The 22,519-nt window shown below is 35.5% G+C and overlaps 1 protein-coding gene across 3 annotated transcripts in view; it reads right to left on the bottom strand.

The window, feature by feature from the left end:
• Positions 1–284: 284 nt before the first annotated feature.
• Positions 285–22,519, bottom strand: part of MICU1 (Mitochondrial calcium uptake 1) — a 127,498-nt gene continuing 105,263 nt past the window's right edge. For all 3 annotated transcript variants that reach the window (XM_089106330.1, XM_089106329.1, XM_089106331.1), the window contains 2 exons: positions 12,102–12,191; positions 285–4,752 (listed from right to left, as the gene is read on the bottom strand). In XM_089106330.1, coding sequence (XP_088962456.1) covers positions 4,598–4,752; positions 12,102–12,191 — 245 coding nt within the window. In that variant the 3' untranslated portion in view covers positions 285–4,597. The remainder of the gene's footprint in view (positions 4,753–12,101; positions 12,192–22,519) is intronic.

Here is a 22,519-nt window from a genome sequence, read left to right as displayed (position 1 = left end):
AGAGAATCTTGAATTTCTAAATAACAAAGCAAAGCCGAGGAAAGAAATGGCCGACACGTCAGACACAATGTCACGTTTACAGTCCGACCCTAATTCTGTAGAACAGGTACAAGCAACTTGCGCAAATCACTAATCAACAAAATTCAGTCGTGGTTCGGCCAATATTTAAAGCTAACAATCTTTTGTTACCTTCTGTGATACAATTAGGGTTGTACCACTAGGGTAAAACTAGGGTTGTACCTTCTGTGATAAACATACGGCTTGATTATTCAAATTTATTTATTTAAGAGCAAAAAAAATGATCAATGAGATGCATAAATCACAAGATACATAACATTTAAAAAGAGACTTTTGACTAGGATTTAAAGTAAATTATTATGGTCCGTCGTAGAGCCACTTGTCCGTAAAAGATCAGAACACATTAAAACAAAGAGGACACATTTTGAGCAACTGATGTTAAGGGTTACTATGGCAACCGTTGATTTTTAATTAAAATAAAGCAGTTGCGGGCATCAAGCCATCGCTAATTGTAGAAAAAGCCAAGAAAGATAGTCCGGGTGAGGTTAGGAAAATCTGACATAAGCCCTTTTTAGGAATGTGTAAAAACGATACCATTTCACTTGTTGATGCATAAATCTATCCTCCATCCCTCCATACATCATTCCTAGGGCAGAATTAAGGTAGATAGTCATAGAACTAAGGGATGAAAGATCGAATTAATTTTGGGCTGACGCGTGACGGATAATGTCCCCTGGACTTGTATGCAAATTGGAGGACTAAATTTGCTTGGACTCACAGGGGAACAAGTGACCTAAGCCTAAAGCAGAATGAACATATAGAAAATGAACGCATAGATTATGGGTATAATGGCCGTTTGGATAAATGCGCCACTAAAGACATTAACGCAAATAAAGTGCATTTATTTGGACTATTAAAGTGCATATATTTGAAAATTAATTTTATTAAAGCAAAATTAAGACATACTTGTATGGTATGTATTTGAATCAACAACCCGACAAGAGACATTAGACAGTTACCAAGTAATCACAACCTGGGCTATTTAGTTCAGAATAATACATTTCCACATTAAGTACATTAATTTTTGAGAGCCGTATTTGACATTCTAAAGAAGATGATATTCATTTTCAAATTTTGTCGAAAAAAGCAAAAAACTTCACCCACAAACTGAACAAAGCCTAACAAAAAATTTGATTTTGAAATTTGAAATTTTAGCATCAGTTGAGCTGCCAACCATAGCAAGTGGAGAGAGGTGGCATAATCCCCGCCCCGCCCCTGGGGCTTGATAAATATATCTTGGCATTTCCTTGAAAAATGCCTGTTTTTCGAATTTTAATTGAAAGAATAAAAAAAATTACCCCCTCACCCAGATTCAGAAAACAAAATTTTGCCCCCCCCTCTAGCTTTTTTGTGAATTGACACCACTGCATAGAACAGGCTTTTTGCTTGCCTGCAGACCCATGAAGACTAGCTTACTGGCTAGTTGTTTTTTTTTTTTTTTTTTAACAATTTTGACTGGTAGGGAGTTCCGTGACAGGAGATAGGTATCGACGAGTGTGTGGTCATCCTAAAGGCGATGATGCTTTTAATTAAGCAGAAAATCTTGAAACTTTGTCTGATGATAAAATCTTTTTTACTATACAAAAAAAGAAGAAAAACTGCGACACTTTGGGCAATGACACTCTTGGAAAATATTAGTAGGTTAGTTAAGAATTTTCACTGGGATTAAAGTTCAAACCACACAAAAACATACTTAAAAAGAAAGTTCTAAGATACCAACAAGATTACATTATAATAACTGTATGTTGTTACAATTATAATCCAGTAGTAGGGATTAAACTCTAGATAAATTCCCTCTAGACAACTAAGCCAAATGCTAAAATTCTGATACGGTTAATTATTACCCCAATTTTAGTTTATTTCTCCAAAACTGTCTTAGTGGTAACAGACCCCTTTCCTATCGTGAATTCGTATGAACTACATTTTTGATCTTATTTGGAGCCTCTATAACGACTTTCTTTTTGCTTAATGACTATCTTACTTAGTTCTACCCTAGGATAATAGAATATGATGAAGAAGTGAAAATAATTATTTTAACAAAACTCTGAAATAGTTATGCCAGCTTTGCCTCTTCCAGAGACTATCTGTCTTGGCTTTTCACGAAGTAGGCTCTCAAGTCTTACATAACTTTGACTAAATTTTTCACTTATTTTTCATTTTACTAATTTTTCAATTATTTTGAATCAGTATCATGCAAATTTTTGAGTTTGCATTAGACTCCAGACAATTTTTGAAATAACAAACTCTTTGTTCATTATAATCTATATTTCTCCGGAGTAATCGTTCATTTTACGGGGAATACCCTGAGGTTTCCAAAACTGTTCCCCCTGGAGTGACAAAACCCTAGTGTCAATGTTAAATTACAGAAATATAGAAATTATATTATAAAGAATATACTAAATTTATATTACAATTTCATTATAATAGATTTAGCATTAAATCACTGCATTATAATTATGTCTGATGCTCATTAATTCTGAACCACTCAGCATGATTGGTTCGTTTGGTCCACTATAGTCGGATGTTTAGTCTACTATTTCAAACTTCGGAAAAGAAAAAAAAATCAACGAATCACGACGAGGGCGTATTAGTGCTGTCACGCCTTAAGATCGTATTTGACACTACAACAACTTTCATATAAACGCCAAAAATCCTTTTCTAAGCTGCTCTCAAGGGGAAATGAGCAGAGCAATATATACTCAATCAAAATTTGATACTCCCTTTGAGAACAGATTAGCACGCGGTTTTGGCAATTATCTCAAAAGTGTGAAAATGTTGGATAAGAACTCCAGGCGTGACAAAGGCAAAACAAAGTTATGCCTGATTGTACAGGCGCATTCTTAAACTAGGAAAGTCAAATGAAAGCTACGCTCGATACAATCCAAGCCCTGCAATAAGATTTTTTTTTTGCTAATGGCAGTTTAAAGGCTACATAGAATTTTACTTTTGCAGCTACATAGAAAGTAGATGCAAATAATCTCTTTTGATTAAGGATGAATAAAAACAGTGATTTCTAGAAATTCTGAAGAGGTTACCAATCGTTACAAGCACCTTGTTGCTTGTTGCATAGTAACTTGTTGCATTTAACTCAAACCCCATTTTTAAAAGCTGGTGCTGTTATTGTTTTGTTCGTTCTTAGCTTTTTGAAAATACGCAATAAATTTGACAAAAAGTTCTTTGTGTCGCATAATGATACAATATAAGGTATAATAATGATGCATGATACAACATGTATAATGATACAACAAAATAATGATACAACATAACTTTTACTTCCGACCTCGCTCAAGCTTTACCACGAAAATACGTGTCTGGTCAGTCACTACAAAAATTCTCTAAAATGTACATAAAGTGCCATTACCAGGTACCTATCAATTTTGTTAAGGTTAATATGTTATTATCTCCGTTGTCCTAAGCTCTGTCTTTACTACGGCTTAAGAACCCTAATAAACAAAGAAGGCGACACTGATGAGTAACTGCACTGATAGGAATGTACTATCTATTACTTCTAGCGCTAGAAAACCGTCAGCAATATCAACATCGCTAAGTCATCCATCTCCATCTTCTTAAGTTTAGATATTCAATTTTGGTCACGTCGCAAGAAACACCCGTCATTTTTATAATCATATTCCAAACTAATCTGATACGTTTTACTTTCTTCTTTCCCCCCTTGGGGGGTATTTGGCAAAAATTATATTTTAGGTAATGTACATCTTGCCGGAACTATCCAGAACCAGCACTGTTCTACCACCAGAACGTTAAGTTATTATGAGCGTTCCTAAGAAAAAGAGTAGGTTTTCACAATTTTCTGAAAGTGCTGGTAGACGAGTCATCAATAACATGCTATGGAACAATTAAAGGTTAGATGGCAACACTGTTTACATAAAATTTGTAGAATTTTCAAATCTCTACAGCATGGTCGTCAAAATGTGGAACTAGGCCCCAGGGACAAATTCATTTTTACCCATTCCTCCCCCTTTTTTCAACTACAAAAAGAGTGAAGGAGCATAGCAGTGGATCTGAGTATTGGAAGCGAAAAATTACATGCAACATTCCTCTGGTCTTTTCCTACAATTATACACTTTCCTACAATTCGCTTATATACTTTGAATACAATCATTTTGAAATTATATTCAATGCTCCAATACAATTAAATACTTTCAATTATCTACAATTAATTACAATTATAAAATGCAAATTTTCCTTAAACATTTTGATGGTAGATCTTTTTTGATTTTTCTATTTTTATTAGTGGAAAAAACGAAGGTATAAGAGTTCTAAAATAAAAACATTTCAATAAACTAAATAAACCTAACGGATAAGGTAAATTAAACGTCCAACGTAAATTCTGCTTAAAAAGACCCAGCACTGGGCCTAAAGGACTTCCTCCTTCTTCTCAATGGCTGTGGTTGCCACTCAAATAAATTGAAGGTTATATCTTAGTTCGCAAAAACATATTAATTGAATAATTCAACAGAATTACGAGAAAGCACAAATCCAAGTTCATGTTAACTGTCTATTAAAACTCTGGTAGTGATGGTTTGCACTCTCTAGCGCATTTTACAACTGAACTCAAAAATTTAAAGAATCCCGTGTCTTTGGGCTTCTCTAATCCACGTAGCAAACGATTTTTCATCACAGCAATGAACTCTCTATTACTCAAATGACCATCCTCTGAAAAATGAGAAATATTATTCGAAAAATTTAAATATAAACACTTAAAATTAACATCCTTTTAAATGATAGATCAATCGATTATTAGATTTATATTAATATTTGAATAAGCCATGACCTCTTGAAAGGCATCGAGATTTCTTTGAGAAATTTAAAGGGATGTGTATTAAAACGAATAAAGTTTTTTTCTTTCATTTTCAAACTACCATACTGCATATAAAATATACGGTTGGATGTGAAATTCTAGAATATGGACTTTGATAATATAAATTTCAACTACTACTACTAACTCATTGCAGCACCACACCGGTTGAGGTCAACACCGCTCCGCACACTCCTGCTTCACCCCAGTCTATTCAAAGCTTCATTTTTTATCCCCCGCTCTAAAGAAGTTTCGATTTCCTTCATATCCCACTTCATTGATGAACAACATTTGGCAGTCGGTCATCCTATATCGGCAAAACATGTCCTAGCAATCTCAACGTTTTCCCCATTACATCCCTAGGAAGCGGGATAGAACCCCATATTAATGTATTAGATGGGGGGAATTGTTCCAGGAAAATAATGTCGGTGAGCACACTTCCTTTTCATCACATAAAATATAAGAAGTTGAAAAGCATTTTCCGAATACAGAGATTAAATAAAATTGTTTAATGATAATGGTATTCATCATGAGCCATTTTTCGTCAATCTTAGCTGAATCATAGTGAGTTAATGTAGCTAAGGCTCTATCAATATTTTCATGTACTTTTTTGTGCTTTTAGGTCTTTTATTTTATCAAAGAGTTTTTTAGTGAGCAAGATTCTTAGTGAGCAGAATTATAAATCTGCTTGAATGAGCAGGTATCAATCAATATCTTTATTGCCCAAAAAAACACACAAGTATGTAATCAGTATTTGAACAAGTCATTCAAGCTTTGAGATGCATCGAGATCCGTTGGAAAAATTTTAAGGGTTGTGTATTAAAATGAAAAAAAATCCCGTTTTTTGTCATTTTCAATATACCAAACCGCATATGAAATATACGTTTAGATATGAAATTAAGTAGTTTGGGATGGAGGATAAGCGTGCGTAGCTGTGTTGTAATATTTTATACTGTGTATGTATTATATTATTATATAACATTATTTCTTGGATAACGGCTGAGGGGTATCGGGTGTCTTAGATATAAAGAGGGGATGATGTTTACTGGAAACTTGGATGAAACTGATTTTGAATGTGCTCGGTTGGCAATTTTTTTATTTTTATTCTACTGAGATTGACAATCCTGTGCTGGGCAAGGGAGCTGGAGGAATTGGAGAGAGGATATGTACTGCAGTATTAGTGGCGAATTTGGCTGAAAAAAGCAAAGTGTATACGACATTCACCTTCGCCCACCCGAAAGCTTGTTTACGCTGCAGCAGCTCATTGCCGATTATTCAAGCAGATATATAAGGGTTGTGTATTAAAATGAAAAAAATACCCTTTTTTGTTATTTTCAATGTACCAAACTGCATATGAAATATACGTTTAGATATGAAATTCGAGAACTTGGACTTTGATAATATGATCTTACCTGAACCTTAATAAGGTAATAAAGCTAGGGTTCTGTGCAAAATTATATATTTTTTTTGTGTTTTTTTGTTCATCGTAGTTTCATCAAAGATTTTTTCGGAGAGATATAGCCATACTAATTTCTTTGGTTTACGATTTGCATTATATTTCGCCGAAAATCGGCTATTAGCTAATTAGTTCCACATATTTTTGCGACATAGCAGAGAATGTCAAAAGTTGGAGAAGTAGCCAAAACCATTAATAAGAACTCTTTCGGTTTGGTAGAAGATAGAAGAGTTATGTACAAAAAGCAGCTGAGTTATAGGTGTTGCGAGCAGATGAAGAGAATCAGGAAAATTGCTTTGTGACAAAGCATAGAATGTCAAACGTTGGAGAAGTAGCTAAAAATAATAATAGAAAATCTTTCGGATTAGTAGAAGAGAAAAGAGTTTTGTACAAAAAGTCGCTGAGTGATAGGTGTTGCGAGAAGATGAGGAAAGCCAGAAAAACTGATTTGTGACATAGCAGAGAATGTCAAGCGTCGAAGAAATGGCTAAAACTATTGACAGAATTCTTTCTGTTTGGCAGAAGAGAGAAGAGTTTTGTACAAAAAGCAGCTGAGTGATAGGTGTTGCGAGAAGATGAGGAGAATCAGGAAAATTGCTTTGTGACAAAGCATAGAATGTCAAACGTTGGAGAAGCAGCCAAAAATAATAATAGAAAATCTTTCGGATTAGTAGAAGAGCAAAGAGTTTTGTACAAAAAGTCGCTGAGTGATAGGTGTTGCGAGAAGATGAGGAAAGCCAGAAAAACTGATTTGTGACATAGCAGAGAATGTCAAGCGTCGAAGAAATGGCTAAAAATATAGACAGACTTCTTTCTGTTTGGCAGATGAGCAAAGAGTTTTGAACAAAAAGCAGCTGAGTGATAGGTGTTGCGAGAAGATGAAGAGAATCAGGAAAATTGCTTTGTGACAAAGCATAGAATGTCAAACGTTGGAGAAGCAGCCAAAAATAATAATAGAAAATCTTTCGGATTAGTAGAAGAGAGAAGAGTTTTGTACAAAAAGTCGCTGAGTGATAGGTGTTGCGAGAAGATGAGGAAAGCCAGAAAAACTGATTTGTGACATAGCAGAGAATGTCAAGCGTCGAAGAAATGGCTAAAACTATTGACAGAATTCTTTCTGTTTGGTAGAAGAGAAAAGAGTTTTGAACAAAAAGCAGCTGAGTGATAGGTGTTGCGAGCAGATGAAGAGAATCAGGAAAATTGCTTTGTGACAAAGCATAGAATGTCAAACGTTGGAGAAGTAGACAAAAATAATACTAGAAACTCTTTCTGATTAGTAGAAGAGAAAAGAGTTTTGTACAAAAAGTCGCTGAGTGATAGGTGTTGCGAGAAGATGAGGAAAGCCAGAAAAACTGATTTGTGACATAGCAGAGAATGTCATCCGTCGAAGAAATTGCCAAAACTATAGACAGAATTCTTTCTGTTTTTCAGAAGAGAGAAGAGTTTTGAACAAAAAGCAGCTGAGTTATAGGTGTTGCGAGCAGATGAAGAGACTCAGGAAAATTGCTGTGTGACAAAGCATAGCATGTCAAACGGGGGAGAAGTAGCCAAAAATAATAATAGAAACTATTTCTGATTAGTAGAAGAGACAAGAGTTTTGTACAAAAAGTCGCTGAGTGCTATGTGTTGCGAGAAGATGAGGAAAGCCAGAAAAACTGATTTGTGACATAGCAGAGAATGTCATGCGTCGAAGAAATGGCTAAAAATATTGACAGAATTCTTTCTGTTTGGTAGAAGAGAGAAGAGTTTTGAACAAAAAGTTCTTGAATAATAGATGTTGCGAGCAGATAAGGGAAATAAGGAAAATAACAATGAAGTAAAGTACATATTAAGGAGATACGAAATTGATGTTTTAAATTTGCCAATTACCTGGAAGAAACATCGAGATGGCATAGCAATTTGGCATTATACTGACATGTTAAGAAATGGGAGAGGGGGACAGAAGCAATCAGTCCAAACGGTTCCAGTTGAAAAATAGTAAGGCTGCAGAGGCTGATAGTATTGTAAATCGTTTTTTTTTTAATTTGGCGGAGATGAAGTTAGAACTGAGATACTGAATATGATAAATAATAAATAGGGAATGAGCAGTGATAGTAGAAAAGCTTTAATTAAACCCTTTTATAAGAAAAGGCTGAATGTAGTAATTAAAGAAGTATTTTCTTGAATTCAGGAAGTAAACAGATGGGTTTTACGATACTTATTGATGTAAGAGATGCTGCAATTAGAGACGATACTAAAAAAAATTGAAAAGGCCTCGGGTGCTAATAGCTGGTAAACAAGTTTTAGAAATAAGCGTATTTTTGCAAGTAGAATAGAACCTGCTATACATTATGGGGCAGAGATATGGGGACACGAAAGGAGGGTGGAAATGGAGAGGATACAGCTACATTATTTTAAAAGATTAATAGGTTTAGATAATAAGTTTATAGCATTGTTATAAAGGGTGGCCTAGATCTTTTTAGCTTAAAAAATAAACGGTTAGTACGCATGGTAGGTTATTGGGAAAAAATATTGCTATGCCACATTATCGGTTAACAAAAATTGCTTTCAATTAAATGTTTTTGGATAAAAGAAAAGATCCTTGGCCTGTGCAAATTAAGAGTATAATAGACAATTGTGGGCTATCAGGCAGGTGGACTGATGGCATTGGACCTGGGGTGGAAACAGGATTGATTGCAATCCTTGGAATATATAGAAAAATTAAAGAAGTCTTGGAGAAGAAATATATCTAAAATTTGGGCTCCAAAATGATACTTTAAAATGGGTTTTATCAGTAAGGGGAAATTTTATGCCGTTTGGGGGGGGGGAGAAGAAAGTATTTAGGGAGGGTTAAGGTACGGAGTGGTCCCTTCACTTGTCCGATGTGCGGGGAGTATGAAGATTTATAACATTTTATGTGTTATTGTGAAAAACTGAAGGTACGCAGAAGGAAAATTTTTGGGAGGGATGTCATGCATAGAAGTTGTTTAGAAAATAAAATAGGAGGAGTTGCAAAGTGGATATTAAAAACTTGGGAAATTTTGTGAGTGTGGGGATGATAGCGAGGATAGTAATTAGTTCAGTGTGGAAACAAGAGCTGAGCAGGGTTGTGCTTTATCCCTGTTTATATTTTAATTAATTTATTTAATTTGACTATTTAATTAATTTTGTCTCAGGGAACGCAGCAAGGACATGGGTAGTACGGTATAAATGACAAGGTAAAACTCTTCTAGACTCAGATTTTATCAATGTTTTGAGTGTTCTTGGTAATTTTTTTTTTTTAGCTTTTTAAAATATTTTTAAATATTTTTAAATATATTTAAAAATATTTATATAATATTTTTATATATTAAATATATTTTAATTTATAATTATTTTAAATATTTTTTATAAAAAATATTTTTAAATATTTATAATTTTTTTTAAATATGGGAGTTTTAAAGGTCTTAGGAGTTCAGTGCAAGACTAGGTTTGAAAAATAATAGCATGAAGGCTACATTGATTAAGTTAGGAATATATGAGGATCAATACATGATGTTTGGTACCAAAAAAATTGGCCGAGTGGTTACTTTTATTTACCTAGGTAGCGTTAGTAGTAAAAAAAATGGATGCAATGTGCATATGTCCATATTGTTGCAAATATGCACACACTTACATATTATTTACAGACTTGAAATATATTTTATATGGTAAACCTTTTATATGGTAAGCTAAACTTTACATTGTAAACTTATACCCTATATAAGAATTATGGAGTATATTTCCCAGTGACAGTACTAAACTTATTCACGAGTTTTGTAACCTGATTATGGAAATTTATGAAAAATAATGGGTATTTTCTATAAAAAAAACGGTAGGAGTTGGAGTAAGATGTTGTGAAATCGAGGACCGGCCTCCAGCTAACTAGGCAGCCATCTGGACCACTGAAATACGATGGTCCACTGGCATATTTCACTTATAATGTAACTTTGCGCTCATAATTTGAAAATTTAACGCAAAAGAAATTGGTAACGGCAAAGGAAAATCTATAATTAGCCCATTAGACCATTAGACAAAATTACGAATGTGGCCACAGGAGAACCAAGGGAATACTTGTAAAAAATAATGTGATTAAGACTTTTTGTTCTCATGGCTGGCTTAAAATTTTACACAAGGCGGGGCTTCCCTTTCTGATATACGGTTAAGGAACACTGTGATTGGCTGGAGAACATACGCCACAGATGTAAGCCAATGGAATTAAAACACAATTCTTACCTCAGACCTACAATAAAGTAATCTCTTTTCTCTTTGCTACGACCTTCATAGGGATTGGAAACTAATAGCTTGTGATGCTAAAAATTGAGGGGTAGCTAATTTATTATTGTAATCCCCTAAGTACAAAGTTGTAGGTTGTCCTGTGAAAAATGAGAAACGAACATATTGTCTCCATTAGCTGCAAACACTTCAGCCTTCCAACGCTAAGAGACTAAAAATAATGCAAACTGAGACTTATTTCATCTCTAGTCCCACCTAAAAAGTAACAAAGTAATTAATATATTATGTCGTATAATACCTTTAAATACGCAAGCCCCGTTTTGTTTGACAATAAAAACATTCCACTTCTTAATATGGAGCACCGTATAAACATTATATACAAATTGCAGAGAGCAAATTCACCTTATCTTTAAACTCATAAAGAAGACTAAGAAACACCAACGCCTTCCTTTTCTGTGTTAGTCTCCTTGTTAGTGGATACTAGAAGATTGGAACAGAATCCCTCCTTTTCTGAATTTCTTGAACCATTATTCTTGATCATTTTCAAAAACTGTTCATGGGTATTCAACACTAAGATCAAAAAGGTAAGAGAAATCTGTTCTACTTTAGTATTATTAGAGCTGTTCACCTTATTCACATTATTGTTCAAATATGAAGGATTTCCTTATACCCGTGCGACACTTGTTGATAAAATCAAAATTACGCGCGACTACAGCGCCAATTAAGTTCGCCGTCCGTAATTTGTCGAGTTGAACATTGTTAATCTTTCAAGCGTAGAATTCTTGACTGACCAATCAGAGTCAAGGTTTTAAGGCATAATTTTTAAAACTAGAAAAGATGGAAACTTAGAACAGCAGTTTTTCTATCTGGGTGAGGAATCTGACAAAAGTTAAGAAGGCTTAGTATTCATAGAGAACAGTTGGACACAAATTACTGTTGGCGCAAACTCTTTAAACTAATTTTTTGCAATTTTAATTTTTTGCTTTTTAAATACAAGTGTGACGCTAAAGTCAAGAAAATTAACTTGTCATTCATAATCTTTGGCTTTCTTTATCGATAGATGTGACTACGATGGAGCAGGGACATTACTGTTATTTGCTGATTAAGACAAGCTTTTAAATCAATCAAGACAGAGCTTTACACATTTAGGGTTTTATCAGTTTAAGTTGGTGCAAGGCCAAAATCCCATTTAGTAATTGTTTTGACATCCTTTTTCATTTGGCACGGGGGGGGGGGATGCTATTCGGAGGGTCCACTATTAAAGGAAAGTAAGTTTTGACAGATGTGCCGTAGATTGACTTATTTTCAAAAAGCAGGAGAAACGGTAAACAATTCAAAAGCTGATCTGATTTCTGTATAGCTTCTTCTTTCATGTTTGGGTTGGGGATGGGGGTGCTATTTGGGCTCAGTGTTAAAGAAAATCAAGTCGATATATCAGGGTTTTTAAATTTTCAGGGTTTGAAAAAACCCTAGAGTTTTCAGCAAATCATATTTAACGTAACGAGCAAAACTACTTACGGTTGACATCAAATACATCGAATACTACATCCATCAAATGGTCCGAAAGATTCACGTTTGCGACTATTCTGGCAACATGCTTCATTGTGACTAGAAGATAAAGATTCAATATAAGATTTATAGCAGTTTTTTGGTTTGGCAGTTTGACAAAATACTAAGGAGTGGGCACACGAGAGAAGCCCCCCTTTCCAGAGAAGTCATTCTTTTATAAATTTTACTTGCGAATTGTCAAACTTTAGCGTAAAGAGCGAGGCGTTGAGGAGGGGACAGCCCCTTTCATATACGGAATAATTTCTGTTCGTTTTAAGTTTTAATGTTGCTCCTTACTTTCAGTTAAAAAAACTTGTTTTTTCAGTTAATTTCTGAACGTTTTTGAATTAATTCAGCTTTGATTTTAGCTCACACTTGGTGGCGAGCCCCCTCATATACGGAATAATTTCTGTTCGTTTTAAGTTTTAATGTTGCTCCTTACTTTCAGTTAAAAAAAACTTGTTTTTTCAGTTAATTTCTGAACGTTTTTGAATTAATTCAGCTTTTATTTTGGCTCACACTTGGTGGCAAGCCCCCTCATATACGTAATAATTTCTGTTCGTTTTACAATAAAAAATTATACAATAAAAACAATAAGAAATCATTACCTATATGAGAGGGTTCGCCACCAAGTGTGAGCCAAAATCAAAGCTGAATTAATTAAAAAATGTTCAGAAATTAACTAAAGAAAAAATTTTTTTTTAACTGAAAGTAAGGAGCAACATTAAAAATTAAAACGATCAGAAATTATTCCGTATATGAAAGGGGCTGTCCCCTCCTCAACGCCTCGCTCTTTACGCTAAAGTTTGACTTTCTCTATTTTTTTAAACAATAAAAAACTTTAGCGTAAAGAGCAAGGCGTTGGGGAGGGGACAGCCCCTTTCATATACAGAATAACTTCTGTTCGTTTAAAGTTTTAATGTCACTCCTTACTTCCAGTTAAAAAAACTTGTTTTTTTTTAGTTAGTTTCTGAACGTTTTTGAATTAATTCAACTTTGATTTTGGCTCACACTTGGGGGCGAACCCCCTCATATAGGTAATAATTTCTGTTCGTTTTAAGTTCTAATGTTGCTTCTTACTTTCAGTTGAAAAAACTAGTTTTTCTTAAATTTAATTTCTGATCGTTTTTTAAATAATGCTGGGAAATCCGGCGCCCCCTTCATAGATATGTCCTTTTCCCCAGGGAAACATCCTCCACGGAAAGATTCTCCCGAGTAACCCCCGCCTCCAGCCCCCCCCACCAGAAAAAAATCCTTCCTGAAAATGTCTGTATACTTCCCAATAACCAATGCAATATGTAAACAATGGGCAAAGTTCATAACTTGCAGCCATTCCCCTGGGAACTGTGGGGGATTATTTCATCCTCAAAGACACATTTATTAGATTTTCGACTGTGCTGAAAAAACTGGCTATCTGAAGATTTTGATTGGGTGATTTCGGGAAAAAAATGAGCGTGGAAGGAGGCGAAGTTGCCCCCCAATTTTTTTGGTCACTTAAAAAGGGCACTAGAACTTTTAATTTCCGTTCAAATGAGCCCTCTTACGATATTCTAGAACTACGGGATCGATACGATCACCTCTTAAAAAAAAAATCCACATTTTTGCAAATAGGAGTTTGAAACTTCTACAGTAGGGTTCTCTGATACGCTGAATCCGATGGTGTGAGTTTCATTAAAGTTCTATGACTTATAGGGGTGTTTTCTCCTTTTTTCAAAAAGAAGTCAAATTTTTCTCAGGCGTATAACTGTTAATGGGTAAGACTAAACTTGATGAAACTTATGTATTTGGAATCAGCATAAATATCTTATTGATTTGACATATCTATTGGCATCAAAATTCTGTTTTTTGGAGTTTTGGTTACTATTGAGCCGGTCTGCTCCTTACTTACAGTTCGTTACCACGAACTGTTTGATCCAGGCAAATGAACGAATAGCTTTTTAGCAACCTAGTTCTACGAATTTTATCATGAAAAAAAAGCACCAACATATTTTGAAAAAAATGTAGTTCGCCGTCGATAAATTGGTAATTGCGTACATAAGGGAGATTGCCACCTCCTCAGCACCTCGCCCTTCACGCTAATGTTGTTCGACACTTATATCTGGCTCAACCTCCAGGGAAAAATCCCCCTCCCACGGAAATATCCTCTGGACTTTGAAAATTTACACCGGACATAAAATTTACCGCACATTTAAAAATGAGTCGGTAAAGAGAAAGCAAGACATATAAAGAAAAAAAGGAATTCAGAAAAATTCCCCTAAAAAGTTCACCCCCTGGAAACTTCCCTCTCGGTGGAAAATTCTCCTCGTTCAAAATACCCCCAGCAGAATATTCGTCCTCCCCTCCCCATCCTAAAAATGTATGCGTACTTCCCAATAACAAATACTGTACGTAAACAATAGGCAAATTTTGTAGCTTATACCTTTTCCCAGGGGCTGTAGGGGGTCATATTATCTCCAAAGACATAGTTATTGGGAATTTCAACTATGCTAAACAAAATAGTTATCTCAAAATTTTGATTGAACGATTTTAGGAAGATAAGTGGCGTAGGAGGGGGCCTAGATGCCCTTCAATTTCTTTGGTCATTTAAATAGGGCACTAGAACTTTTCATTTCTGTTAGAGTGAGCCATCTTCCAAAGTTCTAGGCCCACTAGGTCGATACAATCACCCCTGGGGGACAAAAAACAACAAAACAAACAAGCAAATAAACACGCATCCATTAAACATAATGAAACTTATATATTTGAAATCAACATAAAAATCTGATTCTTTTGATATATCTATGGGTATCAAAATTCCTTTGTTTCTTTTCGTTCTTCTTTGGATTTTGTTTCTTTTTTTTATCCAGAAAGGAATAAACTTCGTTTTAGACTTCAAAAGATTAAACTTCACTTCCACTTCACTTCTTTTTTTATTTCTTTTTGTGGGATTCGGTCAATATTCTTATTCCTTTCGCAAGGAGGGCAGCAGAGTAAGGGGTCTCGGCCGAAACATTTACGATTTTTCCTTGTTTTCACTGGCTGTGAATTTCTATTGTTTGTTTCTTTGCACTAAGTTTTATCTTATTATTTGCTATTCTCGTTACAATTCAGCTTAACTATTATATTCATTATATTCTATTTTCTCAAATTTATTTTACTTATGGACAAACAGTATTATTAACAAAGAACAAACGGCAAACTGATAAGAGAGGAAATTCCCGCTTATTTCTCATGAAAAACAACCAGTGCCATCTAGCTTCACCTATCGCAAACTTAATACTACATATAAAACCCTCACTCATTTGCTTTAATCTTCTTTACTTTTGCCAAATATGGAATAGGTTTTTGCAAAACGGCCCAACATGTATAGATGTGCTTATTTTTTCAACTAGCATATGCTTTGCATACTAACCTAGTCTAAAATGTTTTAGAGCGAATAAAACTAATTTAAAAATAAAAGAACCTGTTTACATCCATAAAGTTTGATGTACGTAAGTATGACGGCACTAGACCCTCAAGGTCCGAATCGGCGGTGCTTATCTTCGTTTCGGGGCTCTTCAGCCAGGAAGTGCAATGGGGGCTGGGGACCAGCCATTCCGTGCTTTCGCACATCCTTCCTGCTTTCCTTCCCCAAACTTCACCAGGTACCTATTTCAGAGCTGGGTCGACTCTGGTCTTAATTTATAATATTTGATGATATTGTCATCAATTTTAGACATAAATAGTCTAAAATTTGATGCTGCAATTATGACACCAATCAAAATCGTAAACTCAATTAGACAAATATAAATCTTGTCCAGCCTTTTAATGCTTTCTTTACTTTTGCTTTTTGCGGGCCGAAATAGAAAGGGCAATTTTTACAAAACGGTACAATTTTTTATTTCGAGGTTTTTGAAACTAGCCTACATTCTGTATACTAGACAGCCTAAAATATTTTATAACAAATTAAAAAATTAAAAAAAAGAAAAGAATCTTCCCGTTTTAAAAAAATTCAATGCTGGAATTATTACGCCTATTAAATTCATACCCTTAATTACACAGATATTCAATAATTCAATAGCTTTTTTACTTTTGCTATCTATTGGGCCAAAACTGAAAGAGCCATTTTTGCGAAAGTGGCACAACTTTTATTCAGAGTCTGTTTTTAAACTGGGCTACGTTCTGCATGCCAACCTAGTCTAACTATTCTGTAACAAATGAACAAGTTTAAAAACGAAACAATCTTCCTACTTTACACAACCTAATGGTACAATTATTACATCTGTCAAAATGACCCACCTAATTATACAAATATAAATCTTATAAACCTGGTCAATGCCTTCTTTACTTTTCAAACAGTTCGTGGTAACGAACTTAAGGAGCGACCCGGCTCAATAGTAACCGAAACTCTAAAAAATGGAATTGTGATACCAATAGATAAATCAAAAGAATCGGCTTTTTATTCTGAAAATTAACTAAAAAAAACAACTTTTTTTTAACTGAAAGTAAGGAGCGACATTAAAACTTAAAACGAACAGAAATTATTCCGTATATGAAAGGGGCTGTCCCCTCCTCAACGCCTCGCTCTTTAAGCTAAAGTTTGTTATTGTTTTAAAAAATAAAGTTGTGAGACAGAGTCAAACTTCAGCGTAAAGAGCGATAAGTTGAGGAGAGGACAGCCCCTTTCATATACGGAATAATTTCTGTTCGTTTTAAGTTTTAATGTCGCTCCTTACTTTCACTTAAAAAAAAACTTGTTTTTTTTAGTTAATTTCTGAACGTTTTTGAATTAATGCAGCTTTGATTTTGGCTCACCGTACATGAATAATTAAAACGAAATTCGCATATTAATTTTCCTTTTTTTGGCTAATTGGCTTTCTCAAAAGTTTTTTCTGACGTAACTTACGAATTAACCTACGTAACGAATTTCTATATTCGTATGTTTTTATTACGTATACTAAGGAGTTCGCTCCCTAGTCAATATCTCGCTCTTTACGCTAAAGTTCGAATTTTGTTCAAATCACAAACCCCTGAATCACAAAGGCCGTTTAATTATAATAGATATTCCTTTTGAAAGTACTAAAAAAAACTTTAGCATAAAGGGCTAGTTACTGACTGGGTGACAACCCCCCTCATATACTTAATAATCTCTGTTTGTTTTAGTTTTAATGTTGCTCCTTACTTTCAGTTGAAAAAAACTGGTTTTTTTTTATTTAATTTCTGATCGTTTTTTTAAACAATGCTGGGAAATCTGGCCCTTCCCCCAAGGAAATATCCTCCATGGAGAGATCCTCCCCCGTAACCCCAACTCTGACCCCGACCCCCCACTAGAAAAAATTCCTCCTGAAAACGCCTGTATACTTCCGAATAACCAATACTATATGTAAACAATGGACAAAGTTTATAACTTGCAGTCCTTCCCCCGGGAACAGTGGGGGATTAAGTCATCCTCAAAGACATGAGCGTGGGAGGGGGCCAAGTTGCCCTCAAAATTTTTTGGTCACTTAAAAAGGGCACTAGAACTTTTAATTTCCGTTCGAATGAGCCCTCTCACGAGATTCTAGGACTACTGTATCGATACAATGACCCCTGGAAAAAAAAAAAAAAAAAAAAAAAAAAAAAAAAACAATTAAAAACGCATCCGTGATCTTTGTTCTGGCAAAAAAAATACAAAATTCCCCATTTTTGCAGACTGGAGCTTGAAACCTCTATAGTAGGGTTCTCTGATACACTGAATCTGATAGTGAGATTTTCATTAAGGTTCTATGACTTTTAGGGGTTGTTTCCCCCTTTTTATGAAAATAAGGCAAATTTTCTCAGGTTCGTAACTTCTTGTGCATAAGAATAAATCAATGGAATCCATATATTTGAAATCGACCGAACAATCTGATTCTTTTGATGTATCTAAATTCCGATTTTTAGAGTTTCGGTTACTATTGAGCCGGCTCGCTCCTTACTTACAGTTCGTTACCACGAACAGTTTAATTTCAAATATATAAATTTCATTAAGTTTAGTCTTACCTATCAACGGTTACAAGCCTGAGAAAATTTTCCTGGTTTTCGAAAAAAGGGAAAAACAGCCCTTAAAAGTTAAGTGATTTTAATGAAAATCACACCATCAGATTCAGCGTATTAGAAAACCCAACTGTATAAGTTTTAAGCTCCTGTCTGCAAAAATGTGGAATTTTGTATTTTTTGCCAGAAAAAAGATGACGGATGCGTGTTTATTTGTTTTTTTTTGTTTTCCCCAGGGGTGATCGTATCGTCCCAGAATATTGGGAGAGGGCTTATTCAAACGATAATTAAAAATTCTAGTGCCCCTTTTAAGTAACGAAAAAATTGGAGGGCAGGTAGGCACCCTCCCCGCCCCTTCTTTCTCAAAATCGTCCGATCATAATTTTGAGATAGCGATTTTGTTCATCATAGCTGAAAGGCCCAGTAACTATGCCTTTTGGTACAAAATGACCTCCCCCCCCCAGAGTTCCAGGGGAAAGGTCTATAAGTTATAAAAATTTTTCATTGCGTACGCTGAGTATTTTTCATTGGGAGACATGCAAAGATTTTCGGGTGAGGGGAGGGGGGGCAAATTTTCTGCTGGGGGTTTTCCACGGGAAAATTTTCCATGGGAAGGGAAGTTTCCAAGGAGTGAACTTGTCAGGGGAAATTATACGCTGCAGGAATTTGACAGAACTCTTATACAAAATTCCTTTTATATGTCTTGCTTTCTCTTTTTCGTCTCAATTTTGCGCGCCAAGTGGTTAAGAGTAATTGTCAGGGGTAAATTTTCACTGGGATTGAATTGTCAAGAGAATATTCCGTGGGGAGGGGGTTTCTCCTTGGAGGTAGGGCCTGATTTCCTGTATTATTTAAGAAACGATCAGAAATTCAATAACAGAAACAAGTTTTTTCAACTGAAAGTAAGGAGCAATATTAAAACTTAAAACGAACAGAAATTATACTACTACTACTACTACTACTACTACTAACAACTCACCGCAGCACCAAGCCGCCTGAAGCCAACACAGCTACGCACGCTTCTCCTTCATCCCAATCTATTCAAAGCCTCCCCTTTTACACCCGCCCACGAAGTTCCCATTTCCTTTAAATCTTTCTTTATGACGTCCTCCCACCCCAAACGGGGACGACCTGCTTTCCGTTTAGCCCTAGATGGTTGGCCGAAAAGAACAATCTTCGGCAATCTTTCATCCTTCATCCGCACAACGTGCCCTAACCACCTCAACCTTACTTTCATTATAGCCCTAGAGAGCGGTATTGAGCCACATTTTTCGTATAGCCTATTGTTGGAAATACGGTCAGTCAGCCGGGTACCCAGAACAATCCTTAAGCAATTTCTCTGGAAAACATCTAGCAAATCTTCATCCGCTTTTCGGAGCGTCCATGCTTCAGAGCCATATTTGACCACTGTCATCACTGTTGCTTCTAATATTCTAATCTTGGTTTGCAGACTTATCTTCCATTTCTTCCAGACTTTTTTTAACTCTGAAAAAACACCCTGAGCCTTGGCTATTCTATTTTTAACATCTTCACTGCTCCCACCATCTTTACTAATAATACTAACAAGGTAAGTGAAGCTGCCCACCTGATCAATCTTTTCATTAACCAACGTCACCTTTTCATCTTCACTTATTCCTAGCCTTAGTGACTTAGTCTTCCTAACGTTAATTTTCAAACCAATTCTACCACCCTGAACTCGCGAAACCTCTAAAACTTCATTCAGTTTGCTCACACTTTCATCTAGGATGCTTAAATCATCAGCATAATCCAAGTCCAGGAGACTTTTTCCTCCCCATTTGATTCCGTGGTCTCCCATTGACTTTCCTGTGCTCCTTAAAACAAAGTCCATCAAAATAATCCATATACAGGGGGATAGACCACAACCCTGATTAAATCTAGATTTAATACAAAACCAGCTGCTAACCTCATTTCCTACCTTAACCGCAGCGGTGTTATTCTCGTACATAGCACTAATCACTTTAATGTATTTGTCTGGTATACCATACGAGGATGAAACCTTTACCAAAGCTCTTCTATCAACAGAGTCGAACGCTTGCTCATAATCTATAAAACCGGGGACCAAAGGTGTTTGAAAACTCAGGCACTTCTCAATTATTAGCCTAAGAGTGAAAATCTGATCGACACATCCTCTACCTTTTCTAAAACCGCACTGCTCTTCTCTTAAAACTTTGTCTACGGCATCTCTCAGTCTAAAAAGTATCATATTACTAAGTAATTTGCTACCTACAGAGACCAGACTATTGCCTCGATAATTACCACACTCACTTTTATCACCTTTCTTATAAAGTGGCTTAATTAAGGTTTTCCTAAAATCGTTAGGTGCTTCCCCTTTTTCAAAAATCATATTCATAATCTTCAGTAACTTATTTCTAACCTCAGAGCCACCATATTTAAGAAACTCATTTACCACCCTATCAGCGCCTGGAGCCTTATTATTCTTTAATCCTTTTAGTAGTTGCTAACTCCTCCTCACAAAACAAATCTTCCTTCACATCCAAGGTATCACAAACTTTTTCATTTTCCTCTGTATTTTTTCCTGCAACTCTATCTCGGTTAAGCAGGTTCTTAAAATGTTCGGCCCATCTCGCTTTAGTTTTCTCCTTATCGCTAAGTGCAACCCCATTCCTATCTTTAACTGGGACAAGTCCGGATTGACTACTCCCTCTCAATTTGTTAACGTGCCAGTACAATATTTTACTATTATGCCGTCTAGCTGCATCTTCCAGATACTCGGCAATTTTATCCAGGGCCTCCACTTCACATGTCCTTAGTTCATATTTTAATACTTTCTCCACTTTCTTTACATTTCTTTTGTTTTCATACGATCTATCACTCAGCTAATTCTTGTACAAGTCCTTTCTCCTTTCTATTAAACATAAAGCTTTTTCACTAATATTCTTAGCTGCAGTTCTAGCTTTTTTCCTTAATACACCTTCAGTAACTTCACAAATTATTTTTCTAAAATAATTCCAACCATCTTCCACATTATCAAATTTTAAACTCTGAAGTTTAGTATTCAGCTGGTCCTGGAAAGTTTCTCTCAACTTCTTATCCTGAAGTCTACCAACATCAGAACTTCCCGGGAGGTATTTAACCTTCTGAAATTTGAGCTTTAAATTAACCCTAGAAACTAGTAGATGGTGATATTTGCTTTTAACATCAAAAACAGCACTCCTATATACCCAAGTATCTTGTATTGATCCTGCCAGTCTTCGGTTTACTATAACAAAATCAATAAGGTTTGCTGTCTTACCATCACGTGAATACCATGTTAACTTATGAGCCATTTTATGACCAAACACCGTATTGGTTATAACTAGATTGTTATACCTACAAAATTGCAAAAGTCTGTATCTATTACTGTTTTCTTTTCCTACACCAAATTTACCTAGGCTGGGATAACATCTATCCCTATTTCTACCAACCTGGGCGTTAAAATCTCCCAGTAATAACATCATATTTCTACCTGGGACCTTGTCTATTTGCTTCTGTAACTCTAAGTAAAATTCATCTGACTCACTAGTATCTCCTTCAGTCGGTTCTACAGGGGCGTATACGACTATAACTGATACCCTGAACTTTCTAGTCATAAAATGAGCAATTAGTATTCTATTATTAATACCTTCCCAGCCTAAACAAGACTTAGCAGCTTCCTTATTCATCATCAGCCCTACTCCCTGTCTATGTACCCCATCCTTCCTGCTTTAGTAAACAAATTCTATATCACCTAATTCCATGCCTCCTACCCCTGGGATATGAGTTTCTGAAACTCCTAATGAGTCCAGTTCGAGTCGTCTGAATTCATCTGTCGAAATGTAGATACGATAGTCATTTTTTAACGTCGTAACATTCCAAGTTCCAATTTTCATGTTCTTTAAATCATTGAAAGTACTTTCGCCTCAGGAAAAGCAATGATCCCAGATACCAGGGCAAGACGGGGATCACATATCTTCTCAAGTCTATACCGAAGTGTTGAAGCCGGCTTAGAATCGGACAGCAAGAAGTCTCAGGGACCTCAATGAATGGAGGCTTTGTGCAATCCTGGGTCCATCTTGTTTACAACATAGTTTTCAGCACTTGGCGATGCTCTTCATCAACAAGAGTCGAAATCCTGCACAGACAATCTCAAGCCTATTACTCAAGACTCATTATATATTTCTCAACACCTCGCTCTTTATTCTAAAGTTTGAATTTTGTCCCAATTCCTTAAGAATGACCTTTGAAACACAAGGACCCTTTAGTTAGAACAATAAGACGCTTTTTTAAAAGAACTAAAAAAATTTAGCGTAAATAGCGAGGTGCTGAGGAGGGGGCGACCCCCTTCATATACGTAATAATTTCTGTTCGTTTCAAATTTTAATGTTGCTCCTTGTTTTCAGTTGAAAAAACTTGTT

Source organism: Artemia sp. Qi Xiang Cuo, chromosome 20 (assembly GCF_049724085.1).
Source record: "Artemia sp. Qi Xiang Cuo chromosome 20, ASM4972408v1, whole genome shotgun sequence".
Classification (NCBI taxonomy): domain Eukaryota; kingdom Metazoa; phylum Arthropoda; class Branchiopoda; order Anostraca; family Artemiidae; genus Artemia; species Artemia sp. Qi Xiang Cuo.
Note: the sequence above shows the minus strand (reverse complement) of the source record. Positions and strands in the feature narration are given on the sequence as shown.